At 34.8% G+C, this 19,072-nt stretch overlaps 1 protein-coding gene and 1 long non-coding RNA gene across 3 annotated transcripts in view; one reads left to right on the plus strand and one right to left on the minus strand.

Annotated features, from left to right (window-relative positions):
* The window catches only part of LOC131683433 (GRAM domain-containing protein 2B-like), a 40,356-nt gene that overhangs the window by 3,736 nt on the left and 17,548 nt on the right, over positions 1-19,072 (minus strand). For both annotated transcript variants that reach the window (XM_058965419.1, XM_058965418.1), the window contains exons 3-5: positions 8,952-9,095; positions 3,300-3,511; positions 12-115 (exon numbers count right to left, since the gene is read on the minus strand). In XM_058965419.1, coding sequence (XP_058821402.1) covers positions 12-115; positions 3,300-3,511; positions 8,952-9,095 — 460 coding nt within the window. The remainder of the gene's footprint in view (positions 1-11; positions 116-3,299; positions 3,512-8,951; positions 9,096-19,072) is intronic.
* LOC131683434 (uncharacterized) lies at positions 8,027-8,906 on the plus strand. Its single transcript, XR_009304523.1, has 3 exons — positions 8,027-8,571; positions 8,635-8,682; positions 8,740-8,906. It is a non-coding gene; the product is annotated as an uncharacterized LOC131683434 (long non-coding RNA).

A 19,072-nucleotide genomic window follows, 5' to 3' on the forward strand; every position in this document is an offset into this window, starting at 1 on the left:
TGCGTTTTTACCTTGGTAACGTAGCCAAACACATTGGAGTAAAATGCAAAATAATTTTGAGTAATGTAAAGGTGGCCTTGCAGTAGGATGTCGCTTACTAGAGCACAGGAAAAATCTGCAAAGAAAACAGTATCAATAACAACAAATCTAAATAATGCGCCAAACTGTCTTAAAATATTGAACGCCTCCCATTCCCTTCCGAAGTCTATTGAATAACTTAGAGCGCAATATTTTTAATGGTGAGTAACAAAATTCATTTCTCTCCATCAGTTCAAGGAAGAGAAATGTTTGGCTGCAGATTACTGAGTAGGGAATTATATGAAAAGATTAGAGTAAACTGATAAAAAAGTTTTTAGTGCAATAACGCCCCAACCTTTGAAAATACAAATAAAGAATATTCAGTTGTTTCTTTCAAAAAATGTCAACCGGGACCACTCGCACAAGTCACTTGAAAATATTTCGATTTTCATAGTTTTAGCGATTGAACAATGTTTCATTTCGATAAAATATATTGAAAAAAAATAGTAGATCATAAAATTACTCAATCCAAAGCCGAATAAAAAGATATAGCCAATTTATCTAGAAAAATGCACCTAGTCATATGGTCGCCATATTGAATCTATGTTTTATTGCAGAAAAATTCCTCTTTTAAGCTTTAAATTGCGTAATTTCCATTATGCATAATTTGAATTTTTCCACTAAATTATCTATATAAATTAGTAACAATGAGAAGGTAAAGTAGAAAAGATGCTGAAAATGACTTATTCGAGTGTATTAAGGGAGCAGTGGGCAAAAAAAAATTATCCTCTTGATTGTTAGTACTGAACCTCGGTGGCCACGCTGAACTTCTTTTGTTTTAAACAGCCATGCATTCTTCGCGCGTATTTGCTATAACACACGCAGATTTCAATCTATCGGCAAACATTTTTGAAAAACTGACAGCGATAAAAATACAGTCTAAACCTAGGGGCAGATCACTCTAAGAATGTATATCAAATTTGCATCAATATGAAAAAATGCATTTAATTTCCATTTTTGCATCAGCTCTGCACTGCCTCGCAGAAAAGTTTGTTTAACAAACGTCCCACGCTGATCCACTTTGTTCGACGTTTTGTTAAATGTAGGGCTAGTTTTTCTGTAGGGTTTTGACGTCTTACACGCAACGCAAACAACATTGCACGCAACGCAAGAACATTGCACGCAACGCAAAATACATTATGAATTTCTATTTTGATGGAAATAAATGCATTTAATTTCGCTGATTTTTAAAAATGCATCACAAGTGATCTGCCCCTAGGTCTAAACAATATACTCTAAACTACTTCTACCCAAATGGGTCATTTTCTACATCGTTTATTCAGTGATGCGATTTGATGTTTGTTTTTAAATTGGCGAACACGATAACTCAAAAACAAATCAACGAATTGACTTGATATTTTTATGACAATGCACAATATGTGTAGCCTGTCGATAAACCAGTGAAATATGTGATTTTTCGTTTTCATCTAACAATTTTCCGAAACTTTTTTTTTATTTTATTTTTTTGGTTCACCGAGTAACTACAAGTTTAAGTTTTACAAATATTATTGAATTTCCTGTGTCAGACAATTTTATCAAGATTTATCGTGTTCACCGCGGCACTCCTCGACGTGGAAATGGTTGGACGTCTACTCTTGGAACGTTGACTTTCAATTTGCACATTTCGTCGCTGTGCAATCTTATGACAAACGACATTTTGTGGTAAACTGAGTTAGATAATGCCACATTACTTGTCTAAAAATCTAAAGATATGCCACATTACTTGTCTAATGAGCAAAACGATAGTAGTACTACTTGTCTCGCATTATGTAGCTGTATATGTGAAACTTCTGTAAAAACCAATTCCATGTTCACCTTGATCTACTTTTCTTCCTCGTGCGCTGAAGGTCTAAGAAGGGTCTGCGTAAAGTCAATCCGCAATGTGGTTTATTTTTTTCACTAGCACTTGGGGACAACGGAACATCACTTTAACTATATATATATATATATATATATATATATATATATATATATATATATATATATATATATATATATATATATATATATATATATATATATATATATATATATATATATATATATATATATATATATATATATATATATATATATATATATATATATATATATATATATATATATATATATATATATATATATATATATATATATATATATATATATATATATATATATATATATATATATATATATATATATATATATATATATATATATGTGCGTGTGTGTGTGTGTGTGTGTGTGTTTTACGTCCACGTTAGAGCGTTATTTATTGTTTGTATAGTGTTCGCAAACGGTGCGCTTTTTCGCTGCGGATGAGATGAGAAAGCAGACTAAGTAAATAAATCTTTCAAAGTTTGGGATGTTAAGGTGTTGTCGGTGGTGATATATTTGCAACTACGGCAGAAACAATAAATCCTTTAACCAAATGGAGATGCAAAAAAGTAGTTTTTCAATACAAATTTTCATAGAAACGTTAAACGCGATAAAAATATATTCAGGGAGCAATAAACCGCTCCCAAAATTCGCACAATCGTTTGAAACCACAAAAGGAACTGAGGGAGTGCTATGCTCGCTAACTAGGATCTTTTTTGCATGCAACCATGAGCCAGACTACTACACACCACTCACGCAATAGCGTTGTCGAGTTTTCGGTTGTCCTTACACAGAAAATTTGGATGACTGAAACTCAATTACATACCAATTGTTCTATTCCAGTGTGGTAAAGATCCTTAGGCTTTCTCGCATGCGATTCGAACTACTCGTAAGTTTGAATTACACACTGTTTGTTTTCGTGACGCTATTTATCTCATGGGCCTGTTTCCAAAAACTATTATAACAACTTTCTTCGTTTCCAGAAACTATTATAATAACAAAAATGGCATAAAAATGTGTAAATTCTCGTGTTTGAGCGCAACAAAAACTGTAATTGTGGCCAAATTGTCGGCATGCCATGTAAGCCAATGCGTTAAACAAAGATGGTAGACGCCGCTCTAACCAACGGCTTCAAATAGTTAGTTGGATAGGTGATAATAGGAACAGGGCGTAAAAAGACTCATGATATATAATCTACGACTATTTTGAATAAAAGTGAGTGAAAATTGTGTTGTGCTCGGAATCCAGTATTAAAATGAACTGATTATTTTTTATTATTATATCGCGCAAATATTTAATATGTCTGCTTGGCTGAAAAAAACCTTCTACATCCACACAAAAAATACTCGTTGCATACTCACAATTCAACACCTTTTCGTCCTCCACCTGGATGAAATGCCGAGAGAACTTTTTCTGTCGCGAGCTGTTAAACTCCTTCTTCTTTTTCTCTTTCTCGGTTTTTTCGTGTTTTTCGAGTCCATCATTTCTGGTGGTTGATTTTAGTGTATAAGGGCTGGAACTTCTTATGTTTGATGATACCGATAGTGGAGAAGACGTTAGAGATTTCAGAGATCTAAAATGACAGAGGCGAACGAGAAACAAATCGATGAGTTGATGACTGGTGGTTTGTACAATAAATATTGAATTTACTCAAATGAAATATCGAGAAGGTCAAATTGGTTCGCAATCAATTGCATGTTTTAGCCTGAAATCATTTTCCCACACTGCAATTAGGGACACGTTTTGCTTCATAGGTGCACTGCCGATAGTGACGATGGGGGTGCAATGCAATCTATCGACCGTGAATCGATTAGCGAACGAAGAAACGTGTGACATTTTTATTACATTTGCAACCCTAGGTATATTGAAATAATTTATTAGAATACAGTATCGATGTGCAACGACGTGCTCCGGACGATTGGAATAAGTCAAGTTCTGAACGAAGGGATATGGCTTGTACTCTGAGCATCACTGTCAGAGATATGATAGCACTGACGTAAAACATTAAATTGTATTTATTTTTAAATTTATCCCTCTAACTTAAGGATAAATTTACCAAATGTCGATACACGTGATATTTTTAGTAATAAATTGAACCATTTCATTATAGCTTCATTAGCGGTCGTCAATAACTAATGTAAATACAAAAACCAACGCGTAAACGTTGAGCCAAATATTTACTCGACGTAAACTCATGACTAGCAATGTATTGAATCGAAATCATCTCACGCCGTCATTGTTCTATACATATTAGCGAACCCAAGCAAAATGGTGAAACCGATCGTTTTCAAATTGAGTGTAAAATTGTCGAAAATATTTATTACACAAATCACTTACCCGTAGTAGAAAACAGAACTTTTTCGTCTAAAAACAACTCCATCCTCATCATCAGAGTTGAAAGATATATTAGGTGTTGAGTGAGCCGGAGTCATAGGCATATTTTAGTTTAATTATTACACTTCCCAAAAACAGGCTACCAAATTGTTACTTAATTTTACCTTGCCTTATAAACTCGTCGATAACTAATTAAATTCGAAAGATAATCAAATTTTATGTTGTAGCTTGCTCACTAACTGATTCGTTTTTGTCAGCTATTATATTCTCTGATTTATTCCATTATACGAACTTCTTCTGATTAGAAAACGAGGTAAGAAAGCGTTGATGCTTGTTCAGTTTAACGGGCTTTTGGAAATTCTACGTCAAATTTACTACCCAATTTCTTATTTCCTCGATTTTTTTCTCGCGGTCTTTAGCGAAATATAATCGACTAGTATTTTTTTTTTCAATATATTATTTCTTTTCAAGCTATAACTTTTTGAACTGTTGAAGCATATAAGATTGAACACTACTCAATCACTGATATTTCGTGAACTATCCGATGTATGAAAAATGTATCCAATAATTCAAGTTTCGTTTTCGTAAGCGCTGACTAAAAAATGTTTTGATTTCTTTTGTTATTCAACTTATGTATTCAACAATTTCAATAAAGAAATTTAATGTTTTTTTTAACTTGGGTTAATTTTTCTTTGTAAATATTTAGGAGCATGTTGGGAAATTTGTTCAAAAATTTCAGATTAGACATTGAAATCCTTTACGAAAAAGCGTAGTCGTCCATTTTGAATGCCATTTTTTTGTTTGAAATTATCATTCAATCGAAATCTAGTCATCAAAGATGTGGGAAGGAGTACTACCTGGGAAAGGTAAGTCAGACACATTTCCATGATGTTTTATTATACGTCATAAAAGACTACGGGAACTAGGTATCGAGAGAAGTTGGATATATATTAATTTTAAAAGTTATTTAATGACATTTGAGCTGTTTGATTAAAATTGTGAGAGGGAACACTAGACTAGACAGAAATGAACAAAATGTTGCACAGCTTTTATTTGATGTTTATTGTATATATTTGATAATTGATCGAAATGTCGAAATACGCATCGAAATACCTTATTTGGCAGGGAATCTGTACCTGTAAAAAACGAAGTGAAATTTTCGTCACAACAGACAAAAAAAAGTTACAAAAATAAACTCCTCCACAACGTATTCTGTCATTTTTGGAACTACACAATGAAAAAATTCCATTTTTGCTCAATTTAGCTTCAAGCTAAATGCGCGCTGGGACAGTATGAGACTAATTTGATGCTCTTTCTCCTTTTTCCTAACTTGAATGCACTGAAAGTCCACGAACTACATCCAATCGAAACCTATTCAACCATGATAAAATGGAAACTCAGAAAGACTTAGGAGATAGCAAAGGATGCAAATGACATGCTTAGAAAGAATTAGAAAACAAACCTAACATGTTTTATGGATGGCGTGAATGCTAAATACAGTTATAAAGCTACCCTATAAATTTGATATGTAGGGGAACATGGGGAGACTTGACCAGGTTTTCAGTTAAACTTACGTATATGTCTAAAAACGATTTCAAAACTTCAAAACTCATTTAATCATAATGTGCTGCAGTATTGTTCATATTCATGATTTTTTGCAGAATTTTTGGTTTACTTTTTCCAAAGTTATAAAAAAATTTCAAAAAATATAAAAGGATTGTATTTCATAAACTTCGATTTTTTTATACATTTCCTTTTAAGAATTAACTGTACTGCTTACATTGCATGTTCACACGTCACGAAACATACCACAGCATAGTACATATCAGAAATTTTGAATCTTTCTTCAGCTTATTTTCAACTTGGTCAAGTCTTCCCATAAGAACTTGGTCAAGTCTCCCCAACATTAGTTATTGCGTAAGATATTATGCAAATGTTAGTAATAACTATTCCAATCTACCGATTTATGTAAAACCATTTCACCATTTCATAAGGAATAAGATGACATGAGTAATTAAAAAGTAATTATTAGTCGAGTAGATACGTCCATACAAAGTTTGATAAAAGATTACATCATTTAACATAAATTTATCAATTATGGAATATTTTCTATAAGGAAAGTATTTTTCATTCCAAACTTTTAAAATTACCTTAAGGAGTCGAAATAAATATAAAAATATAGCTAATAATAGAATTTTGCGCTTGGTCAAGTCTCCCCATGACTTATGCTGTCATTAAATTGACTTTACGCTTGTCCGGACATGCCGCAGACTCAGGTGATTCGCATTTAATGCCAAAAGATCCTGACTCGTGCGCTGCAGAAGACAAAAAGCTAAGTAACCGGGAAACTCTAAGCTTGTTCATTGACGCTACTCCACGCTTTTCTAAACTTTCTTACTTCAAATCCTTGCTCTCCCTTAAGTACTATGGCTCTTAATATTTGAAAAATACTTCACCTTCCAGTCCCTTGCTAATTATATGTCGTTACAATATAAAAAAAACTAATTAGTAGTGATTTACGAATATATTTCATCAGTGTGCAGGGGGTAGATTTCCGGCCGTAGACTCTTTCCAAAAAAAATTGCCGCCTGAAAAATGCTGCAGAGCCGGCTTCTTACGATAAAATTACTTGTAAGCATCACTTTTTATACATCACAACCAGTTTTATAAATCCCATTATGAAGGATCCCGTCCCATCTCTTCATAGAGTCACGAAAAATTTTCGAAATATGCCTATTTTTCGTGCGCTCAAGTGTTGTAACCCCTTAAGGTTCAAGTTACCTTTTTTAAGCATGTGTTAGAATTGAACGCTTGGTAGTGTGCGTAGGAAAAATTGTGTTCAGCTTTGCCACCGGATTATCCATTTAAACCTTTTTAAAACTCTAAAATAAGAATATCAGTCGATTTATTAGATCATCACGATTCAATTCATGCAAAATACCTGCTGGAAAAACCATCGGCTTAGCTAAATGGTGCTTTTGAAAAAGTGGCTGTGGTTTTTTCATTGCGCAGTTGTGTTGCGTACCCCAGCTCGGTGTGGTAGTGTGATAAAAAATCACAGCCACTTTTTCAAAAGCACCATCCAGCTAAGCCGATGGTTTTTCCAGCAGGTATTTTGCATGAATTGAATCGTGATGATCTAATAAATCGACTGATATTCTTCTTTTAGAGTTTTGAAAAGATTTAAATGGATAATCTGGTGGCAAAGCTGAACACAATTTTGCTTACGCATACTACCAAGCCTTGAGGTAACTTGAGCCTTAAATGGATGTAATACTAACCGAATCACTAAATCTAACTAAAATCTGAACACATATCAATGTCAACATTGAGCGATTTATCAGAAACTAGAAAGAATTATGTGGTGGCGCTATAATCGGATAGTAGCCATACCCAGAATTCACTTCACGGGCACTTGCACGGTGACTGACGCAATTTTGCATTTAGTGACATCAAAAATGTTATCGAATTTCCATTAGAATGACATCTATTCTATGTATCATCACTTGTAAGTGCAAATTTTTTCACGCTCTTGAAACTGTTAATCAAAAAAATCATGCCAAGTACTACTACATATTTCCAATTAGTCCGAAAATGTTTCTACCAAATAGTTCTTTACTGACCGTTCAGTTAGCGAGAGAGCTTACAACATATGTACGTTACGCTTCCAATATAACGTGGTTTGAAACCAGAATAAACATTTTATTTGATATTTACACATCTATCACATGACACTTAGAATGCTTTTGTTTATCGCCTCATATTTACTAATTTTTGTAGCACCAGTAACTAGTAAAAACATAAACATACGCACAGACTGGCCGTGTGAGCAAGGATGATCCCAAATCTCAAGAATGAATCTGATAAACTACTGTCTGTGAAAGTAACTACACAACTGGCAGTCAAATTCAGCACTGGCATTAGTCATGATTATCAGCTATAAATGAGAATCACAACAATGCACTATATGGGTACCGAAATGTGTCCAGGAAGTTCCCCTCGGCTGATAAGATAGAGCTTATCAGATACTCTCATATGTACATCACCGGCTGAACTAAACATATTGGCTTAGTTCGTGACCGAAGTGATGAATTTCAAAATACACCAGGAGCGCGCACTCTGCCTGCCGTTTACAGCTAGGAACATCTGGAAATAAAAAATCGCTCCGCTGTTTGCCTTAGTTTATCAGTAATTGAATTGGCTCTATGCCGTGCTAATTGTCGAAGATACAAATGGCCGATAGCGATAGCGAAAGTTGAACACCTGGCACACACTGTAGACATGGTCGGGTGAATTTATGTAATTCAATTGTATATAGATGGATTTCAATAACTAACATTAGTTTTAAATTATTATTCACAGATAGCAAGAGCATGACTCTTTCGAAATAGGAATGACCCTTCAGAAAAGGTAAATAATTCGCAACAACTTGAATTCTATTATTTCCATTATTTTGCGATTATGCAGAACATCTCACAATACCAACACAGAGTTAGAATACAGATAACGAGCGAAAATTAAATTCAAGCATCTTGGAAATACGCAATCAACAGATTATATTCAAGAAGAGTTTTTCATTTCTTCCGGAACAAATATCGTTAAACTAACGGGGATGCACTTATTTCTGGGGAAGTTGCTAGGTGAAGAAGCTACTTAAACATACAATATTGAATACTCACTTTTGATCACTTTTCACAGAGGTGTTATGACTCGGACTACGTGACAGTTGACTACTATTTTGGCTATGAACATCGGAAGTCAGCGGTTCTATGGTTGACGAAAGGGGAAGCGTACGAAGTCCTAAACCTACGCTACTTGTAGATCTGTGAAAAAAGGAAAAGGAATTTTCTTTAAACATTAATGTAAAATGATATTCAATGTATGTATGTAGCAAGCAACAGTAACAGTAACTTTATTTGGCGTTTTTGTATATAATACGTGTTTTACATTTTAAGTGACACAGATTTTCTCTTTACAGCTTGGGTTAATTTTTTTGTACATATAGTACTATTTCTGTTATTAATTGAGTGTGTACCTTAGCCGCGATCGGTCGACTGTTTTGGAGCTCCTCGCTAGTCGGTCCAAAATCGTAGTTTTTCGGTACGGATTATCAAACAAAAGTGTTTTTAAATACAAAGAACGACTCGGTGAACAGTTTTCGTAGATCGGAAGTGGAATTCAGTGATTTTTTTGGAGTTTCATCCCGGCATAAAGTGATTCAAAGCCACACAGCATTAGTGTCAAAAGTGCTCCCCCCGCAATACGGGCCTTCTATTCCCGATGCAGGAAAGAAAAAAGTGTTTTAACAACGTAAATAATAATAGTGGAGATCAAAAACTCACAAAAAAAGTGTTTTTTCCCAGTGATAAATCTTTCCCAAAAAGTGAAAATTTTACGGCGTCACTTGGTGAAAAAAGTGGCGATTCCAAATTATCAGCGCGTCACCCGTAGCTATCGCCCGATAGGTGTCGCACCAATTTCTTAGTTCCACATTCGGAAACCTGCAGGTCAGTTTTTCTTTTTCTTCCGAAATTTTCCAAGCCTTTTTCGGGTCAGGACCACGTGCGTGGCCAGTGGAGTCTTCTGTATCTGCTGCATGCATACTGTTGTTGATAAATTGCGCTGTACTTGCAAACGTGAGAAAGAGAAAGGATTGCTCGGGCTGTTTGATGCGTGAGAAATAATCTGGAGATTTTGAGGATATCTGGAGGTTTGGAATGGGACGAGAAATGCATAAGCAAGTATCAGTCACTCGCGTAAGTAGGAGATGAGGAAGGAAATAGAAAAACTGGTATATTTTTCTACAGACATTCTAATTTATATATACAAAAATCAAATAAATACACTAAATACGCGTCAATTTCTTACCTCATGTAAGAAATCGAAAGTCTTATTGTAATGTTATAATCCATTTGATATTAACATTACAATAAGGCGGGGCTGGTTGATGGAACGATGACCTCGGAACATGTCTGGCTCTGTACACGAAATGGGTCATCGGAAAGTCAATTGAGCTAACACCTGCCTAAATCCTTGAACCAAGTTATTTGCATGCATATGTTAAAATACATGCAAACAACTTTTTTCTGTAAATCACTACCAGCTAGTGGGAGTTAGGATGGTTAACACACACACACATATAGTACTATTTCTGTTATTAATATTTATTATAGCTTCCTCATAGTATGAGACTGTTTGAATTTATGTAGCACGCATGTTGGTTAAAGGTTTAAAGTTAACATCGTTCATAATTTACTAGTGCTTGTTGGTTAACTTATAAATCTATTGATGTGAACTTCAATTTATGTATGTATCAAACCGGGATTGTCATTGTACAATATCTTGAAAGCAAATCGGAAAAGTGCATACCTAGGTAGAACTCATCAATTGTAGGCCGGATGGTTAAGCAATTACCTTGTTGTTTACGTTTCCGAAAATATATTTCTCGCTTTGCTAATATGTTACGTTTCTATAATTAATAAATCTAACATTACTATTTGAGCCAATCTATCGTACAGAGGTAGTAGGCGAATTTCTAACCAACAAATTCGAATAAGTAAGACGAAAAGAAGAAAGCGATAAAAAAGAAATCAACATAATGTATGCATTGGAACCGAAACTATGAAACCCGTAGTGTCATAACTGAGTTATGTTGTTAGATAAAAAAAATCCCTAACCTAATCGTTATCAGAATACGAATTACCACGTATACGTATGCGGAAAACATTGTAACCTAAATTCTCGTGAAAAGTAGGATATACTAATCAAATCATTAGATAAGAGAGTATAGATTGCGTAAAATTAACCTGATAATGTCATGCAATTAATGGTGTTCTTATTATTTGACCGAATTTTTTATTGTGACTATATCTCCATTATTTTGAAAAATGGGTATACTTTACGCCAAAATTTACTTAAGTATATAATATTTAATTAGACATGTGCGCCACGCCGCCGCCGCTGGTAATTTTTAGCATACGCCGATGCCGAACGGTAGACAGGCGGCGCGCCGCCTATGCAATTTTTCCACGCCGATCATTCGCGATCTAGAAAATTTTTGACTCATAATTTTATTCACAAATCTAGAAACATTGTCTATAGGGCCCCGTGCACGAGGCGCTAGTAATGTCATTACTGAGCAGTAATGTCACTTTTAATGAACGTGTAAAGCGAGTAATGATGGAATTCCCATGCAATTCCAGTAATGACACTTTTATTGCGCGTGTAAGCGTCCCTTATGACCCAAATATACGACGTTAACCGATTCATGATTTATCACAACTTGATCATTGTTTGGTATTAATGGTTGTGAATTGGAACACAAAATTAAATAGTCTCAACATTTTCTCCAGTCCCATTACACGAAACTCGGAATAATATTTATGAATGCATTCTTGCTTCGTGAAATGGTTATGTTTCCGAGCATATAAGTTACAATTCAATATTCGTGCGCCTCAAACCTCACAAATTCAAAAAAACACTTCAACTTTCAAAATATAGTTAATGAAATTTGTGATATTGTGCCTGATCTTAATCTTTGCACGTAAACAATTTCACGGAACTCAGTGTATTTATTATTCATGGATTTTTTAACCGCTTCATGATTCCTAGCATGCTATGTGAAGACCCGTTTTTATCAGCCCCTTCGTTGTGTATATCGAATCGTATTTTAGTTCAAGATAGTAAAATGTTCCTCTCAATATTAAAAAAATATTTGTGCATTGTAACCTTTTAGTTTTAAGATATTCAAAATGTAAAACAAAAATAATTTGGCACCGCCAAGCTAACGCATTTGTGCCTATTAAATAAACGAACTGAACAAAAAAAAATCCTTCGTCAATTTTAGGCTGATAAAACGGGGACATTGTCAGAATCGGGACATACATTTTTCTTTCTTTTTAATAAACAGGAGCTCTTGAAATTTTTTCTTTAGTCCCTAGATATAGCCTTATAACCCTTTTTGATTATTTAGTTTAAATTTCCCTTAAGGGGGACTTACAGTACAAGATTTAAGAAAAAATGATTCATGATTCCAAATATATTAGTCACAATTCAACATCCATGCCTGTAAAATAGTTCACAAAATCATCAAATATTATTCAAGTATTCGTGAACTGATTCATGATTTCTAGTACAGTAGTCACGACTTACCATTCATGATCGTGAAATAGTTCACGAACTCGTAAAATAGTATTCATGTATACGTGAACTGGCTCATAATTCCCAGTACAATGGTCGAGACTTACCATTCCTACTTGTGAAATAGTTCACGGAATCACGATAGTATTCATGTGTTCGTGTACCGGTTCATGATACCTAGTGCAATAGTCACGACAGACCATTCGTGGTCGTAAAAAAGTTCACAAAATTATGAAACAATATTCATGGATCCGTGAACTGGTTCGTGATTCCTAGTACATGATTTACGATCTATCTTGCGTGTTTGTGATATTTAGAAGATAGCCATACTCATTTTTAATTTCATGTAACGTGGTCACGAAATTTTCACGTGAACAAAATTTGGAATATCATTTATGCTGTCAGTTTTGTTCCAGGCACTATTTAATGAAATGTCGTGTATGTCCAGCTGATTGGTAAGGTTCAGGGTGATGTCTGGCCAGAAAACAAAAGCTGCGCTGAGCACCTAAAACGTTATAAAGTTATAAATCGTGTTCGTGATTCACAGAACAAGATACCGCGAATTAGCCACACTTTCTTGATCCAATTAATATTGTCACGTTACTCCAAGTAAAAAAATCCGATAGTAATAAAAAAAATAACACATCGCGATAACGCGAAGTGAAATTACGAATATCATGATAAAACTACTCATGTCATGAACATGAGTCATATCACTTCACGTGTCAAATTCAAAAGCAAACTCAAGAACAAAATATCGCGATAACATGCATGTAAATTACGAAAATCGTGACTACGATCCTAAAATCATAAACATCACACACCTCATAACAAAAATATCAAAATTTTCGGTTAGGATTCTGAAATCGTGAACATAAATCACTCTATTCATGACTAAAATATCACGATAACGTGAATAGAGATTACGAAAATTGTGAAAACGATCCTGAAATAATGAACATTAATCACACTACACGTAATTAAAATATTGCAAATCTCGACTATGATCCTGAAATCATGAACATGAATCACTATACTAAAATATCACGATGACACGAACAGAAATTACGAAAATCACGACTAAGAAAATTCTGAAAACATGATCATAAAACACGCTACTCTGACAAAAAAAATCGACAGTAAGCTCATGACGGCAATGTAATGAGAAATTACGAAAATTGCGAATAAGCTCCTGAAATCATGAACATCGTTTAACTGCCGGCTGTGTCTTCCCAAATTATGAACGAGAATCATAAGAAAAACTACACGTTGCCAGGGAATAACCACAGTAACTCAAACAAACATTCGAAAGTAACACCAAGTATATATTCGGGGCGAATTAGTTTTTTGCCAACACAAATAGTTTCATAAATACGAGGTATCATAATAGTAATCCATATTTCAGTAACTTGATCACGGCTTTCGTAAATCGTCCAGTTCACGGAATCGTGATATTATTTTCATGAACCATGAACGAATTTTTTTCCGTGTAGTTTATTATTGCAACTTAAACTAATTTGAAAAGAACGTTATGTGTTCATTCAACACAAGGTGGATTTCGTGATGAACTTAAAAAATATAAGACGCTAATGCATATAAACAAATATGCGAATGCAAATAACAAATTCGTTCAATCTTACACTGTTATATGGATTAAATCAATACTTATGAATTATTCGAATTTAAATGTTCTCGGATGGACCGGTTGAGGTTTTGGTGACCTATGGATTGCAATCAACGCTTCGTAATACCATTTTCAGTCGGAACCCTTTAGGATCGTTCGTCAGTTAATACCAGAGCAATGTTGGCAAGTAACAAATTCTCCAACAGGCAAGGTTTTTAACAGGCTCTTCAAGCCAAAAGCAAATAATTGGATAAAAGCAATAATCAGTCTATTTTCAAAGAACATTGAAGATAAAAATGATTCACAAAACCAAAAATATAAGTACCTTGATTTTCGTATCACCCATTTGCCGTGGACGTTGGCGCTGTCAAGTTTTTCCGCTGACAATCCGTCTGACGAATTTGTTTTGCTATTTCTCTCGACGGCTGCCGTTCCGGCGATACCTTGCACGAGACACAACATGGTTGTAGAAATTTTACGAGTCATAAAACCAGACTTTCGTGCACTTTTCCGTCTCTTTGGCTTCGCTCCTGCACGACATCAATGAAGCGAAAATCCTACAGAATTAAACCACTACGAAACCGCACAGCCATCGTGTCGTACAACTATATGCTATCTAAATGATGACTATCCACTACACGGTTTTATCGCTCGTCCCATACACCGTCTCCGTCACACTTCTCTAGCAGTGAGTATTACCTGTTGTACCGGTAAACGTTGATATCACTTCCAAAACGGCACAAACTAATGAATAATTAATCTCATCACTGCCAATGGTTAAAACCATTTTGGTAAAAAAAAACTTTTACTCTTTAGGATACTTTAATCACAGTCGAATATGTCTTTTAGGCCACTGTTTCACTATGCTGTTTATGAACTAATAGCAAATTCGCTTAATATAGAGAATTGGCCTAGATATTTTTTATACCGCTCTTTTCTCACTCGATAATCTCTACACTGCCCAAACTCACATCCATGAATTTTACGCCAACAGTGCGAACATGGGCGCAGTACGAAAAAACAACAAATCTATGTAAGATACCATGAATAACTGACAGTTGGCTTATAGCAAGCAAGTTCACCGTCATACAAATTGAGCTCGATAGAATCTACTCACGAAACGTGTGCTATTGCATATGGTTTACATCTAAATGTATTCGCAAAAGTCCCAACGTGTCACTGCAGATGAGCATTTTACAAACGTGTATCAAGTCTGAAGGAGGGAATGTGTTATGCACCACACCGCATCTGTAGGCATAAGGTATCCTACAATATACACCACAGCATACAGTCAACTAAATAAAATTGAAATTGACCCATAAGGCGAATGAAATAGAAGAAGAGTAAACTGTAATCATTATAAAGCTGTGGGAAAAGAGTACTTTCACTTGCCATATGCCATCAGACTCTAAGCGTGATGTTAGTTTCCTTGTTTGTGGGTGGAATGCTATATAGCACCTATGAAGTGGCAAGAATTGTACCAACTAAATCATGTCAATTTAGATAGCCTGTCATGTATACATAACTTGCCACAACTTCAGGCAGATCCCATTCATCATTGTGTGGGTATACTGTCCATTATCCCTAGAACTGTAGTTATTTCGAATAGTCTGATTAAATTCCGCTGGAATCCTGATCGTGGCGCTATGTTCGGTGCTTGTATAAAGAATCCACTTCGTTCTCAATCATTTTTGCAACAAACATTGTAGGTTGAGTTTTGCGCCGGTTTTCTAAGTTTTTGAAATTAAAAGTATTCAAGATACGATGGAAGGTTAGGTTAGGTAGGTTCAGCTACGGGAGGTTATTCTATGGGAAGTTAATATGGTCACCGAACTATAAAAGCATTTTCGTGTAATTGGGTAATTCGAATGGTTCACGGATTTCCACCATTTAGGGATAGTGAACCTCTTATCTACTTTCGAGCCATTGTAGGCAGTGGAAGACTTCAATGCTAAATTCAGAAAATCAGTATGAACCAGTTTTTCTCTATTACCATACAACGGAACAACATCGTTTAAAATATAACAAAAAAATAAACAACGAGCCCACATTGCCACCTTGTGGAACCTAAAATTTATTAGCGAATGCTAATGAAACATTCAATGTTGAGAAACTGGTGAAACATTTCGGCGATCTCACATATCCAACAGATTTGTTTTATATAATACATTAGACCGGCCACAATTTTGACTTTTTTTCGGAACACTATAAAATCAAACGGCAATTAGCTTCACATAGCATTTATCAAATATGAGCTTTTACCGAAAAATCTAGTTCACTCACAAGAGTTTTGAAGTTCGTATATGAAAATATATGAAAAATAGGCAATAGAAGCAATAAATTCAGTACAAAATACCAGTGTCATCTTGTGAATTCCAAAATCTGCAGATATATAGCTTAAGGTGTAAGGATCAACACTACCCGAAGACTGCAAATCGATTCGATTTTCCAATAAAAAGATATTATCATATGAAGTTATGTGTTGCCTCTCTTTCTCGCACATGCTGAGAATAGGAATTTTCAACAAATTAAATAAAGGGACGCTCTCAGTTTTACTTACGTTCTATTCTAAATTTTCTCCAGAATTGTAATTTATTTATGTTAACTCAAGTATAATTCATCGCTAGGATCACCAAATTTACATCTTTCTATAAGACAAATTATGCTACCGTTTGATATAATGGTATTGTAGACTACGTGTTGGATTTTATTTCCGTACACGAGTTTTCAAAAGCTACTTCTGAGCTTGGTTTTTCGTAATGTGTCGTCTACAGACATTGCATTTATAACTCATATGAGTAAATTAGCCCGGATAATTAACCACAATCGACAATAAAAATTCACACTTTCGCATGAAAAGTTATTTGCACTCACACAATTTCTCCAGATAAATGAAACGCACTATTTCTCCGGATAAATGAGTCCCCCGAAGAATGAGCTAACAAGTTCATCGCCGTATCCCTTTTGGGCTCGATGCCCTTGCTGGCTCTCATCAAAAGCATCCTACTACGTTGCCGGTTTTCTTGGCAATGGAGCTTATATTTCGACACTTTTTAATATCCACGAAAATAAAGTACTATCACCTTCTCGGGTTAGAAGTGAAAAATGTGTAGAAATTTATCGGATAAATTATTCTTATGCTATTTGTGGAGAAGGAGAATTTTTCAACTCATCTTATTCTGGAAAATGTGGACATCAGATAAACTCCTTCTCGCGTCAGTAAGTGAGAATTGAAATGCCGTGATCATAGAACTGGCATAAATTGCTTTGTCCTTTACATGGGCCTTTACATAGTCTTGGTAATAACACCATACCACATTGTACTTTGTATTTCTGGATCAGTTAAGAAAGAATTGACCTATTTCTCACCACAAATCCGCAATTAATGAGATCTGGAAAGTAGTTTCTCCATCGCATTTCTCCAAATTGCGACATTCATTTTTAATAACAACTTTGCAAGTTAGCGGATCATGTAGTCCTATTAAATTTTCCCATCGTTTATACCTACGAGGATCTTTATAAGAACACTGTAACACTGAACCACGAGCTCAAGTTGTTAAGCTAAATGTTTGTTGAACGTTATCAAGACTTAGTGCATGATATAATGGAACTGGACAAAAAAGACTTCCGCAAACTGGCTGAATCATAAGCGTTTAGTTACATATCATTTTTGTTGAATTTCCAAAATCAAAAACAAAGAACCCAAAATATGACTGCTCACGGTGTATTTATCAGAACAACTTTATGCAAAAAAAATTCAGCATCTCTGAAACTTCGGAATATGAAAGAATGGAATTTCCCCTTTCATTTGAAACTAAGATCAAAATGATCCACCGGGGGGTCCAGAGCAGGGTTGTTAATCGATAATTAATCGTCATCGTCGATAACGTTAACCACCCGTCAACGTCATCGGAAACTCCGTTAACGATAATTTGTCGTCGGATTCATCGTCATCGTCGATAATTCATCGGTGGTTATCGCGATACATTTTGCGTTACATTCCCGTTAATTGGAGTTGAAGTTGATGCGGTTAACTTTCAATTGTTTTGAAATAAATAACTATTGCAGGACATGTTGTTGGCAGTTGAAAATCAATAGTTTTGGACATTTTCTATGACAGGGTCCGACGATGTGTCAAAATGGAATTTTTTGTCAACTTTTCGGGTGAGTTTTATATTGAAAGGAAAGTTATTGGCAGTTGACAATCAATAGTTTTGGACATTTTTAATACACAGGGGGTTCGACGATGTGTCAAGATGGATTTTTTCAACTTTTGGGGAAAGTTTATGATATTGAAGAAGTTATTGCTAAGTGAAAATCAATAGTTTTGGGCATTTTCAATGTACCGTCGGTGGGTCAAAATAGAAATTTTTTCAACTTTTCGCGAACTTTTTATATTGAAGGGCAGGTTATTGGCGGTTGAAAATCGATAGTTTTGGACATTTTCAATTCACAGGAGGATCCACCAGTGGACAGTGTTTCCAAAGTGGCAAAAAGGTAAAAGAAATTCTTTGAACCACGAAAAACATTTTTTAGCTATAGTGTCTTCAGCAAAGTTTATTTATATTTTTTTGCATTTAAAAAGTATTAGTTGGGTGGTTAATCCCTCTAAAGCTGAGCAGCAAGTTTTTGTTTGGTCATTTATGAAAATAAAAAAAACTTTCTTTGGTAAAGTTGTTGAGAATATCTTAAGTATTAACTTCACTGAAGAGACTATGTGTCTATCTGTCGATTTTAAATTACATTTGTGGAGATTTCTTTGATATACCCCTGAAAATTGCTTTTAAAAAATACTTTTCCTGGTAATTTTGTAGAATTTCAAAATGTTCCAAGATTTTGTTCAGCATAAGAAAATACAGAATTTTTGTAATGTAAGTTGATTTGTATCTCTTACAACTTAGAATGTATTAGTGCCCAAAAAGCAATATTTTGGTATGGAAGCCGCAAATTTCCGCAGACGAATACCAATACGAATCTGTAAAACAAACACTATCAAAATCGTTTGGTGGGCTCTAGCCTACGTTCAAGTCAAATTCG

Source organism: Topomyia yanbarensis, chromosome 2 (assembly GCF_030247195.1).
Source record: "Topomyia yanbarensis strain Yona2022 chromosome 2, ASM3024719v1, whole genome shotgun sequence".
NCBI classification, from domain to species: Eukaryota; Metazoa; Arthropoda; class Insecta; order Diptera; family Culicidae; genus Topomyia; species Topomyia yanbarensis.